This window comes from Natrix helvetica, assembly GCF_964273705.1.
Source record: "Natrix helvetica genome assembly, chromosome: 8".
Classification (NCBI taxonomy): Eukaryota; Metazoa; Chordata; class Lepidosauria; order Squamata; family Natricidae; genus Natrix; species Natrix helvetica.
Genome location: NC_138559.1, coordinates 930,083 through 942,174, shown reverse-complemented (window position 1 = coordinate 942,174; position 12,092 = coordinate 930,083). Strand labels below are relative to the sequence as shown.

Genomic DNA, 12,092 nt, shown 5'->3' with positions numbered 1-12,092 from the left:
GCCGCAAGACAAGCTCTGCCTTCGTGCTTCAGGACCCCCACGCAGACAACCGAGGAACCGAGGCCCCCTCGGTCAGAGGTTCAAGGAAAAGGGATAACGGAACCTTGGAAACTAAGCAAGAACAGCAGAGCCCTCATTTATTAGTAATAAAAATACGAATTTCTCCCTCAGAGATGCGCCAATGTCAGGCTGGAACTGTGTCTCTGCTCATCTGACACCCAGGAGAGATTAAATGCCATTGATTTGATTTATAGCCCCCTCCTTCTCCCAAGGGCTGGTCAAGTCAACTTTAAGACCTCCCCACTCCCCATGACCTCCCTGCTCAGGCATCCTCGAGTTACAGAGTCCTTCAGCTGATCATTCAGGAGAGGAAACGTTAACACAATCCCCCTAAATTGTGCCCAGAGAATAACAAGCAACCCGTGGGGTCTTCCAGTTGGAGGGTATTGTTTTTCAAGAGGTCGTGTTTCACAATTGGAGCCCCCCAGGAGGCCTCCCTCCCTGGTGAAGCAGCTCTTTAGACGGTTAACTACTCCATGATGTTATCTTCAAAGTATTTGTTCCCCCTGAGTGCTTGTTCCCGTCTAGCCAAACGCAGCATGAACGTGCCTACCACAGACCCTCTGTGGATGGGATGCCTTGTTCGAATCCCGCCTCCCTGGGGGCAGGGGGGGAAGAAGAGCAGGAAAACAGCAGGGTTGCGGGGGAAACCAGCATGCCTGTTTAATGTACAGAGAGGAGCCGAAGCGCCCGTCCCCCTGCAAGACCTCCTCCAAAGGGAGGGGGAAACAGGGCAGTCCTGGTACCCAGACGAGATGCTTGCTGGGGCTGCATCAGGACCAAAGGGCCAGCAAGGGCCTCTCCAGGGGCAGGAAGAAAACTCCAAACGGCCCAGGCAACCACCAGTCTTTGCAGCAATGTCCCAGGCTTTAAGTGGGCCTGTTGCACACACAGCTCCTCCTCCTTCACGTTCCTTGTGGCTGGCTGGCTTCTTGGCTGCCTCTCCTTTTCCAGATCTGTTGAAATAAAGTCAACTCGTGTGAGGGGGGTGGGGGGGAGCCCTGTGGCTTTGGGTGGGCGGCAGAAGGAAGGCCAAACACTCACCTGGATGTAAGCCTCAGACAGCGTGATCATCTGGGGGAGAATATCCGTCACCTGCAGGTCCTGCAGCTCATACCACTTGCCTGTGCCCTGTAAGAGCCCTGTCCGGGTCAGAGGTCACGGCCCAAGACCAAGAGGGAGGCCCCGGGGTGGCCCCGAAGGGAACCCTTGGGGGGGGGAGCCAAAAACTCACGTGATGCAACACGTGGATCCGGTAGGCCCCTTCCGTGGGCTTCCCATCATGCACGATGTTCGCGATGAGGTCATAGGTGGTATTCTTGTGCACGGCCTGCACTTCCTCCGAGAGGTATTCCCGCAGATCCACGTTCCTAAGCAGAGAAGTCGCCCTTAAGGCTCTGAGGACGGATCTCTCACAGAGAAAGGATCCCCTCCCCCTGTGGCCCTCCAGAGAAGGGGAAGGGGCTTCAGGGGCCAGAAGGCTTCGGACATTGTCTTCCACTAAGCCTTCCGTCATCTTTGGCCTTTGTGATTTCTCACCACTACAACAAAACGCAGGCCTAAAACGCAGGGGGGGAAGACCCGTTTCCTCTCTGAACTCCCTAGAGGCAGACTGGGGCCAATGTAGCCATGCTCAAAGCCCCCCCCCCCCCAAGTCCCTAGAAAGAGCCTAGAGCCTCTGCTGGCACTTATCCTGCCCCTTTCAACCATCAGATCGACCGGGAACACCGAGGCCTCCTCTGACGGACCTATCCCAACACCAGCCTCTGGCATTTGCCAAGGCAGCGCAGTTTCTCCTGGAGAAGGGCCCTCCGTACATACGTGATGGGGAAGTTGACAATGGTGGGATTCTTTTCCACAAAGAAGTTGTTCTTGGTGAACCTCTTGATGCAGAAAATCAGGTACGGAGGCAGCTTGGTGAGCTGGAAGCGCTTCAGGAAGTTCTCTTTGTAGGTCTTGTATTCCTGAAGGGCAAAAAGATTTTTTTTCACTTTCCCAGGGAAGCCAAGACATCTTTGCTTCAATACAACTTTTTTGCCTTAGTTTGTTTATACCCAGCAAGCATCAGGGGGCTCGATGCCAGCAATGCCAGCAACAGCTCCAACTCTCCAGCTCATGATCCTTTTCAATGCAGCCCCTTATTGTCTTGTATCCCGGGGGACACATGACCTCAGCTGGGGACAGGGGAGGGGCACAGGCCAGGGTTTCTTTAGGGCTGCCCTCACCAGTGTCCAGAAGCCCCTTCGGTCAATCCATCCCTTGCCTCTTGATGGGAGCCGCAGGCAGTGCCAAAGAGATGGAGCAGCCAGGGGGACCCAGGCCCCCTGCTCACCTGCTCTCTTTCCCTCCCAGGAGGAGAGATTCCTTGACCCAGCAAAGGGACTTCGGCCCTTTGGGGAAAGAATCCTGGCTCTCCCTGCTTGCATGGATGAGGCCCTTCCCTTCCCCCGCAATCGAGGAAATGGGTGGCATTCTCCCCACGGAAGGTTTGCGCTTGTAGAACCAAGGCAGCCGAGACCGCTGGGGCCCAGTTGCAGGAATTACCTTTTCCGTGATTCCATTAAACTTGGCCAAGATGTTGAAGAGTGGGACCTGGGGGATGATGAGCTGCTCCTTCTCATCCTTGTAGAGGGGGGCGGTGGGGAGGTCCAGGGTCAGGTACATGAAAGTGGACTCCACCATTTTCTCTTGATACTCGTTGTTCTGGAGCAGCTGCTCCTTTTCTTCTGCAGGCTGAAAGAAAGCAACGCCATGAGCCGAATAAGCCGGGCCTGCCCCAGAGACCCCTGAAGCCATGGGGTGGGGTGGCTGGACTGGCCAAAGGGCCTTTTAGTGGTCAAGTGCCCAGCTGCAGGAGTCAACATCCAGCGTGCCTATGAAGAGCTGAGGTTCTCATTTAACTACCCTAGCAAAGATAAGCATTCCTCTTCTTCACTTCGGCTGTTCTTCCCCTCTGCTCTCTTCTTTTTCGGGCAAAAAATGCAACTAGGCCCGCCTGCAACTCACCAGATCAGGGTGTGGTAATTTCTTGGTGAATATCCGCATGGAGCCTTGGAAGACATCGGTTACAATGGCTGAAGTCCAAAGGGGAGAGAACAGAAGAGAATACAACTTTTTCAGCCCTCTATTCCATGTTTTTAATCAACAGATTTCCAACATTTTCTACATTGGCTACACATTTTTTTTAAAGTGCAAAGCATCTACTTGTAACAGTCGATGTGAACAAAGAGAGAAATAGATAGTGTTTTCCAGTTGACGAAACCTCCCCAATGGCAGTTTTGCCCTTGGTCCACCCACTGGGTCCTAGCCGAGGCTCAGGCAATTCTCACAGTAACCCTGTCCAGGGCATGAAAAGGATCAAAGGGCCAGAGGCTGACTTTTCAAATGACACTATAATTAACACAGGATCAATACAAGGGGAGAGATGAGTCTGCTTGCCCTTCTGAATTAAACGGGCAGAGAAAGTCTGCCTGGGGAGCTCGGCAGGAGGAAAAGGGAAGAGCGACAGGAAAGCCTGTGGGGTCCTGGGGACATGGGAAGAAGCGAGTGGAGGGAGATCCTGGCTCTCCTCTCTCCCAGGATGGGCTGGCTGAGACTTCTGGCCAGCAAGGACTGCTAATGGACCATGCTCTGGTTCGTCTGCCTCCAGAAGCAGCAGCCGAGAGCTCTTCCCCCTCGGCCTCGGAGGGGTGGCCAGGGCAGCACCCCCGCAAAGCTCCAATGCACTAGGGAAGCCATGCAGTAGGATTCCTTGGTCATCCCTGCCTCTGGGGTAACTCTGAGAGGATCACCTCATTTGGTTAAGAGGACCAGAATTGCTTCAGGAAGCGGCTTTGAGGAGGGCTTCCTTCAAAACCCTGAAGCTTTACGTAGTCTTACAAAAGGTGACATAAGAGGCAGCAACCCCTTTCACTTACTCTTCTTCTTCTTCTTGGTGCCCCCGAGAGCAGTGTGCAAGGCATTCAGGAACCAGGAGAGAAAGTCAACTCCATCCCCTGCCAAGGGAGAGAAGGGCAAGGCCGTGAAAGGAAGGGATCATCCGAGCATCCCCCTACCCTCACTCTGGGCCCCACGACTAAAGCAAAGTCTCCCCCCCCCCCGAAGGGGACCAGACCAGGTTTAAAGCTTTACCAAAGGGGGTCATGCGTGGAGGAGCGTTGCTCCCCTCCCCCTTCCTGAGGGCCTCAGTAGCCCTTTGATGCCCTTCGTGCACCTAAATATCCAAATGGGGAATGCTCAGGTGCAAAGGAGTTATGTGCTCCCTGTGACCAGGTGGTCGAGTTGATGGTTCCACTGAGAAACCACCCCGGATGTTTCCAGGCTATTCTTCGCAGCCTCAGAACTCCTGCAGCCTCTCACCCTGCTTGGTGATCTGGAAGTTCTTCTTACTGCACAGAACCACAGCCTGCAGCATCTCATGGGGAGAGACGTGAGCCTTGAAGTTCCGGGGGTTCCACAGCTTCCTCATGAGCTCCCCAAACCTCTGGACCAGCAGGAACATGATATCCCCTGGAGGACGCTTGATGTTCTTGTAATTCTCTTCCTCCAGGAAGTAATTCCGCAGGGGTGGCACATTTGACAACGCCTACATGACACACACAAATACAAAACATTCATGAAGCCTGGGCCCTCGAGGGGGGAGTTCCAAGCTGGAGGGGGGGATGGCTGACTTGATGGCGGCCCCCACCTCCACCCACCCCCAGCTCTGCTCTCCACCCGCCCATCTTTTGTTGTCATAGTGATGCGTGTGTGTTGTGTTCCTTTACTATTGTTTATTTTATGGTTGTATTATTTTACTTTTGTTCTCTTTACACTTCTTTAGCTTTCCTTTTCATTCTCGTAAGCTGTCTAGAGTAGCCCTAGAGAGACGCGCGGCAAATAAATTTAACAAATAAATAAGTACAATCAGTGACAAAACACACAACGATGTTTTTAAGGAGAGACTGGACAGCCATTTGTCTGAAATGGTATTAGGTCTCCCGCTTGAGCTGGCGGTTGGACTACAAGACCCCCCAAAGTGCCTTCCAACTTTTTATTTGGTTAAGCAAAATGGTTTCTAAGCGAAACCACAACTGTGTTTACGGTCTTCCTTCAGCTTTTCTTTGTTTGTCAGACCTATCAAGGTCATAAATGTGAGGACTGGTTGTAAAGTTACTTTTTCATCACCACCTTAACTGTGAATTGTCTAAACAAGGCAGTTCCTAAACAAGGCCTACCTGTATTGCATTGAATTGCCTTGGGCTGTATTGTGTTACACTGAGGAAGGAGGGAGGGGCTGCAGTGGCTTTTCCTACTCTTCCTCCACTTCAAAGACGGCACAGTACCTGGAGGACTGCATTGGCATAATCGTTGGCCTTGATGTTATTCAATCCCACAATGCCCGGCAGGTACGTGGTGCCGTCATAGGCGCGGGAGAGTTTGGCCTGCCTGTCCAAATTGGCGATGTGCTGCTTGGCGAAGGTTGGCTTCAGTACATACTGGAAAATGGGAGAGAAGAAGAAGCGAGGGAGGAGATGGCCTGCTGGAAGCCTTAGCCCAGGCCACACCGGGAGACTCATCAGCTCACCCACGCTTGGCTCTCCTCGGAGGGCAAGCAAGGCTTACAGTTTGCAATGTAGAAATGCAGCATTGCAACCCTGGACATGAACTCTAGGTTTGGAGAGTGGTTAAGAACCTCCCCTCTGCTGCACTTCCTGCACCAATAGATGGTGGGGTGAATGTCTGGGTAGGGACATTTTAAGTATTACGAGTTGAGCCGAGCTGGGCATTCCCACCTCTCCCCCCCACCCTTCACCAGAAAGCCACCTACAGTGATATCCTCAAGAGAAGAGTCAATGATCTCATAGTTGTCCGGCAGGCAATAAAATTTCAAGGTGTGAAGGTTGAGGAACACATGATGACTGAACTGGACACTGTGAATGTAAGCATGGGACTTCAAGCCACGACCTGTGGAGAAGACAGGAGGCAGAGCAATCCCATGAGCAAGAACTGCCTACTATGTCCACCACCAGCAGGAAGGAAGGGAGGGAGTCATGTCTTGGGGGAGGCAATCAATTGTTAGTGTCAAGGCTGCTGACAGCCCCACAACATTTTGATCTGTCAGCCCTTATGAAAAAGGATGGGAGAAGCTGCATTTCAAGTGCTGATCTCTCATTCATGCCTATTATATCAATGATCAGCTGTGATACCTGCTTGAGATTAAGCTCATCAAGGTGAGGCAAGAGACACCCACCCCAGGCATTATGCACAAAGTTTTTCTACTAGGCTGATCAAGAATGTGTGTTCCTAGGCCAACTATCAAAAAAGAGAAGGGACTGAAAGAGGCTTACCTTGGAAATATTTCCCACACACCAAACAAGCATAGACGTTGATATGTGAGAGTGAGATCGAACACAGCTTCTCAAAGTCAAAATCCAGGACGCTCCTGCAGTGGCACAAGATGGGATTCTTAACAACGCACAACTCTCAACACCATGCCAGTGAATTTAAGATATGCAAATAATGCATTACAGGGAAACTTTAGGATGTGACAAGTCGATGTAGAGGAACAAAATACTGTCCCTATCACCACCACATGGTGGTGGGCCCACTATTTTTAAATTAGGGATGACCTTTCCTGTCTCATCTTAGTATTCCATGTAGTAAAACATTGTTTTTCTGATAAAGACCTAGGAGGAAAGATTTAAAGCTGTGAGACGAGAACTAGAGATTTTTCTCCCAAGGACTTATTTTTTTTAAATAAAAACTGGAAATAATATTAAGTATTAGGTTCTATATATAATCCTGGTATTCTATAAACTTGTGTCACTCTCAAGGACTCTTGCTCCTACTTCAGATTCTTTCATTTGTTTCTGCACAAGGACCTTTGTTCACAAGAAACATATTCTTAGGAGAGAGAAAAATTATTTCCATTTACACAAACATTTGATTCCCTGAAATCTGGGAAGGTGGAAATAAAACACTCAGCCTCCCATGTCAACCCAGAAGCAGAGACTTTCCTGGATGAAGGCTGAGCCCCGTGAGTGGGTGTCCCACTCAGGGGGTTCAGGAGTTCTTAGGCTCCGCTCTCTAGCAGAGAGAGCCCTTTCCCCAATTCTGGAGTGACAGGCCAGGGAGGAGGGAGAACCACAGGCATCTGGGAGGACCAAAGAGGTTTCCCTCACTTTCTGAGGAGTCTCTGCCCCAGACCAGGGACAGTCAAAGAAGGCGTTCAGGGGAGGGGGGCTCCCAGGGGTGTTTTTGCTGATCTTGCATCAGGGGCTTCCAGGTCCTTCACGGGAACCGTTTGCCAGGGATCCTTTTGCCAAAGGAGGCTACAGACAGGACACCAACTGGCCGTCCTACAAACAGTTTCAGTCTCTGCATTGACTCATTGTTTTTGTACAGTTATTCATTCACTGATCCCCCCCAAATACAATTTCATTTTGACACTCACTTGTTGATGGTGTCCAGGTAGGGACAATGGCGGCTCCGGCGATCTTCTGGGTCAAATCGACCATACTTGACTGAAAAGGGGAAATAAATCAGAAACGTTTAGCGTGAAGACGGAACGAAACAGGCAAGAGAGGAAGCGGCTGGCATCCAAGGGCCTTTTAGGGGAACGAAGTGTTTATTTTCACTGACTAAACGCTTATGCCGCCATCCCCCTCACGGGACCAGCTGCCTCCTGGCAGGAAACCACCGCCGGGGATCCCCTGCTTGCCACCAGGGCGGCACCGGCCCTCCTCAAAGGACCCTCCAGAGAGAAAGGGGAAGGGGGGGCTGGCGCTCTCCCCGGGGGCCACCTGGGGGCTCCTCCGCGCCGTCCTCCTCCTCTTCTTCCTCCGGCTCGTCGGGCTCCTGCTTGATGGCGACCTCCTCGGCGGACTCCCTCTTCACCCGCGCCCAGCCCAGCGCTCCGCCAGGCGCGATCGTCGGGCAGCCCGGCCACGGCTGGGGGCTGCGAGGCTCCCGCTTGACGCGCGCCGCCATCTCTGCGGGCGCCAAGACGACGCTCGGCGCGCCCTGATGGCGTCACCAGGGGAGCGCGCGCCCTGATGGCGTCACCAGGGGAGCGCGCGCCCTGCTGGCGGCCTGGGGCGTTGCAGCCTCGCCCGGGCCCCTTTCCGCCTCTCCCCCCCCCCAAACGCACGTGGGCGGCGGTGGGGGAGCGCGGGGGCCCCCTGGCGGCGGGTGGGGCGAGGCGCCGGGCCTGGCCTGGCCGGAGCGGGCGCCGATGGACGCGGGGCGCTGCCATCCGGGCGGGCGGCTGGACATGAGCCACGGCTTCGTGCGGCACATCCGGCGCAACCAGATCGCCAGGTGGGGCGGGGGCGGAGTGGGGGGAGGGGCCCCGGGGGGGCGCTGAGCTCCCGGGGAGTAGGGGAGGGGGGCTGCTCCCACCGGCTCCTCCCTTCCGCGCAGGGACGACTACGACCGGCAGGTCAAGCAGGCCAAGGAGCAGCTGCGGCGGAGGCTGACTCCCGCGCCCCCCCGGCCCCGCAGGCCCGACCAGCAGGTCTACCGCGCCGGCCGCAGAGGTGAGTCCAGCGGTGGGGGGGGGGAAGGGGGAGGGAGGGGGTCCCCGAGCCCCCCCTGGCGCTCCCCTCCCTTGCAGGCGCGGCCGGAGCAGCCCCGGGCGGAGGAGGAGGAGGAGGCGAGGGCGAGTCGGAGGCGTCGAGCGGGAGCAGCTCCAGCAGCCGCGAGCGGCGCCCCCGCGGCCCGGCCCTCTTCTGCCTGGAGTACGAGGCCGACGGCGGCCAGGTCACCTCGGTGGTGGTCTATCAGGTAGGCGGACGGGCGAGGAGGAGGAGCAGCGTCTCTCCAGCTGCCTCCCCTGCCCTGCTCTTTACCGGGGGTGCTTCCCAATCGCCCCCCTTCTGCTGGGCTGGGCTGGGCAATGTTTCTTGGGGGGGGGGGGGCTTGTCCTGCTCTCTGGCTGAGGAGGAGCGTCCAGATGCCCTCTGGTCAGCCCCGCTCCAAGCCCTGCTGGGCTTTGACCGTTTTATTGCCTCCTCCTTGCTTCTACGAATTATGCTAAAAAACCAATGGCCTGAATGCTGGGAAAGGCTGCTACTCTCTGGGCAAAACTCAGGGAACTCAATAGCAGAAGACAAGGTTGAAATTTTATTTTCATGGCCGCTTTGTGTTTTCAACGCTGCATTGGCTGGAACAGTCCTACCCTCCGTGGCGGCCTGGACATCCTATTCCAGCAGGCTTTGCAAAAATGGGTAATAAATATTAAACAATTCAATAGTTAAAAATATAACGGGTTTTCCTCTAGTGAATGGTAAAAGACAATATTTGTAGCTCATGGCTGACCCCCACCCCAAGACTATTACAACCACATGGCATCTGCGTAGTAGACAGGCCAAGTAAAGCCCTCCAGAATCTTCAGTAAAGCCAAAGACCCAGAGCCAGATTGGGGCCCCTTCACAACCAGCGCTGACCCACCACCAGCAATGAGGCCTCCAATGTTGACCTTTCTGCTTGGGGTGAAGGATGCGGCTTTCGAGACTCATGGATTTTAGGCTGGATTACGGTGATACAGTTGTGGGGCAGCCCTTGAGCACAGCAGTGTGATAATGTGGACCTCCTGGGGTTCCACATGCCCAGGTAATTTCACAGGTTGTGAATTGTCTTCCAAACCAAATTCAGGACTTCATGATGGTGAAAAACAGTTGCACTCTCAAACCCCTTTTATGGCGTTGTACACCCAGTTCCCAGACCGGCTCCTTCTATGGGCCACTCCTGCATACGTTTGGCATGGAAGGACTGGCCAATGGGGGAGTTAGCAAGCCCTTTTCTCACTACATTTTAAGAGGAGCATTAAAACACTACTTTCCCTTTTAAAAAGGCCAGTGCTGTGTGTTTTTAAAGGGAGCTAACTTTGCTGTGTTGTTTCAATCATCAAGAGAATGGCACATCCATTTTCTAAATATTTTGGAACCAGCTTTCTTTGCATCTGGTTTGAGCCCACTACTGAACATCTGTCCACCTCTTGGGAGTAGTCATATTAGAAATGGGAGCTTTCAGACTCTTAGCCAAGAGCCTGTTTTAGGAAGCATTTTGACAAAATTGATTCCAATAGCTCTGCTGCTACTCTATGTATATTTCCTGACAGTAAATGATTTTTTGAAGTTTACACCAGTGAGGTTTGGTAGCAAAACCATCCATTTTCATGGTTTACTTCTAAAAAGACTAAAAAGTATTAAGCTCCTGGAAGCTTTATGAAAGTGTGTTTTATAATCCCCAAAGAGTTGCTTGGGAGCGCTCTCGCTTGGCCACCTGAGCAGGGTGCTTCCTAATGGACTCTCTTGCTTCTTGGCACAGGACAATGACCCCGAAGAAGTGGTGGAGAAGGTCAGTGCCCAGAACCAGCTGGAGCCAGATTTGCACGAGGCCCTTCGGCAACGAGTACAAGAGGAATTGGAGAAGCGGCGAGTGAAGCGCTGAGAGCCATTGCAGGGATTGAGAAATGCTTTAGGGGGAAATGGGGCTGGGCCTCCTGCTTACCAGCACAGGACCGGGCTTGGGGGAATCAAGGGCTGTGCTGCTCAAGGGTACCATCGGGAGCAGTGGCAGAAGGAAGCAAATCCCTGCAGTCCATCCTTTGACAGATGTGCCCCAAAAGAAAGCCAGCCAAATGGTTGCAGCCCGGACTTGCTGGCGGGCTCTGCCTCCCTCTTCCCCTCTTGTGAGCATCCAAGTCAAGACCCAGGCGGAGGGAGCAGGGTGTGAGCAGCTGCCTTGCCCAGTTTCTCAGGGTCTTGGATTATGCCGAGGGTAGAGGCGGCGGCTGTGAATTGGTTATTGAAGGGAGCTGCTCCCTTGTTTAGACTTGCAGCCTTTTGGTAGATCAGCCAGAAGGACCTTTCCTCGTGCAGAAAGTAGACCGCTGGGCTGCCCCAAGGGTCGGGGTGGGGAGGGTGAAAAGAAGCAGGGCTCAAGCTCTCCGTTGTCTCGCCCTCTCCCTGCCGGCAAAGGTTCTCAGAAATGGAGCACGGGGTTGTAAATAAAGACCTAGAACCTGCTCCTCCATAATAGTTCTTGGTTGCAGGAATCTGTTTTGAATGCTTGTGTAGTTCTGTGAAAACCTACCCGACCCCTTTGTTGACTAAACATCGTTGGAGCTTAAGAAGTTGTCCCTGTTCTTCCTGCCCCAGCAATGCAGGGAGGAGACAGAAGATCCAGAATTGAATTCTGCTTCTTTGAAAAGGACTTGCAGTTACGTTCTTCTGTAGTTCTGGGAAAGAATTCTATTCAGGAACACACCACACATTGGGCTACAAAAAAGCAAGTTTAGGGCTTGACCTGTGAAAGATACCCAGGCACCTTGAGACTTTTGTCGGAACAGCAGGGTTCCACTCCCACCGGATGATGGCATCACACAAAGGATTTTTCATTCCAAAATGTGAATGAGAATAGATCTAAATACCCAGTTTCATCCTAGACCATCTAGAGCTCAAAAGGACATTCTCCAAAGAAAGGTTACAAGGCTGGACTCCCATGGGGCGAACAGAACACTGCTAACACCCTTCCCCCACCCAGAGCATCCCTGTCTCCATGCACACCTGCCGTTTGGGGACATGGGCACTGAAAAGGAGCTATAGCGGTACACCCATATTCCTTGAGAGTCAAGGATCGTGTCCTGTGGCCGCCCCAAGTGGGTCTCAGCAACTCTACCCACAACCTGTTGCATTGCCCCATCCTATTCAGTAATCCCACTACCAAGTTGGCCCAGTCACTGATACTGTGTCTCTATCAAGGTTACAAAAAATTCTAAGGGGCTTAGAGGATCTCCAGAAGGGCAGAATTTGGGCAAAGCCTTCGCACTTCAAATCAGTCCAGGAAATCGGAAAACGGAGCTAAGCGATTCTTCTGAAAAGCTCATCTGAGGGGATTGTTTTATTTCATGTTTGTTTATTTACAGAAAGGCCTAAAGTCTCGCCTTTTAATAAAAGATGTTGGAAAAAATGCTACCAGATTCCTTTTTGGCTTTTGTTAATAGCCTCTTCCTGAGCTTTTATTTCGGGGCATCCGAAGCAAAATAA

At 53.0% G+C, this 12,092-nt stretch overlaps 2 protein-coding genes across 3 annotated transcripts; one reads left to right on the top strand and one right to left on the bottom strand.

Moving 5' to 3' along the window:
- Window positions 1-690: 690 nt before the first annotated feature.
- Window positions 691-8,046, bottom strand: USP39 (ubiquitin specific peptidase 39). Its single transcript, XM_081960989.1, has 13 exons — window positions 7,845-8,046; window positions 7,496-7,565; window positions 6,390-6,484; window positions 5,870-6,006; window positions 5,385-5,537; window positions 4,420-4,645; window positions 3,978-4,055; window positions 3,067-3,134; window positions 2,605-2,793; window positions 1,882-2,024; window positions 1,295-1,430; window positions 1,105-1,191; window positions 691-1,016 (listed from the first exon to the last, which is right to left on the bottom strand). Exons 1-13 carry the CDS (start codon window positions 8,029-8,031, stop codon window positions 966-968), a joined length of 1,620 nt encoding a protein of 539 aa, XP_081817115.1. The 5' UTR covers window positions 8,032-8,046; the 3' UTR covers window positions 691-965.
- An 88-nt stretch (window positions 8,047-8,134) lies between these two features.
- Window positions 8,135-12,018, top strand: LOC309396166 (UPF0561 protein C2orf68 homolog). Of its 2 annotated transcripts, XM_081961055.1 has the most exons (5): window positions 8,135-8,361; window positions 8,464-8,579; window positions 8,657-8,826; window positions 9,215-9,269; window positions 10,372-12,018. In XM_081961055.1, exons 1-5 carry the CDS (start codon window positions 8,276-8,278, stop codon window positions 10,377-10,379), a joined length of 435 nt encoding a protein of 144 aa, XP_081817181.1. In that variant the 5' UTR covers window positions 8,135-8,275; the 3' UTR covers window positions 10,380-12,018. The 2 variants fall into 2 exon arrangements, with proteins under 2 accessions (XP_081817181.1, XP_081817180.1); XM_081961054.1 differs by lacking the exon at window positions 9,215-9,269.
- The last annotated feature ends 74 nt before the right edge of the window (window positions 12,019-12,092 follow it).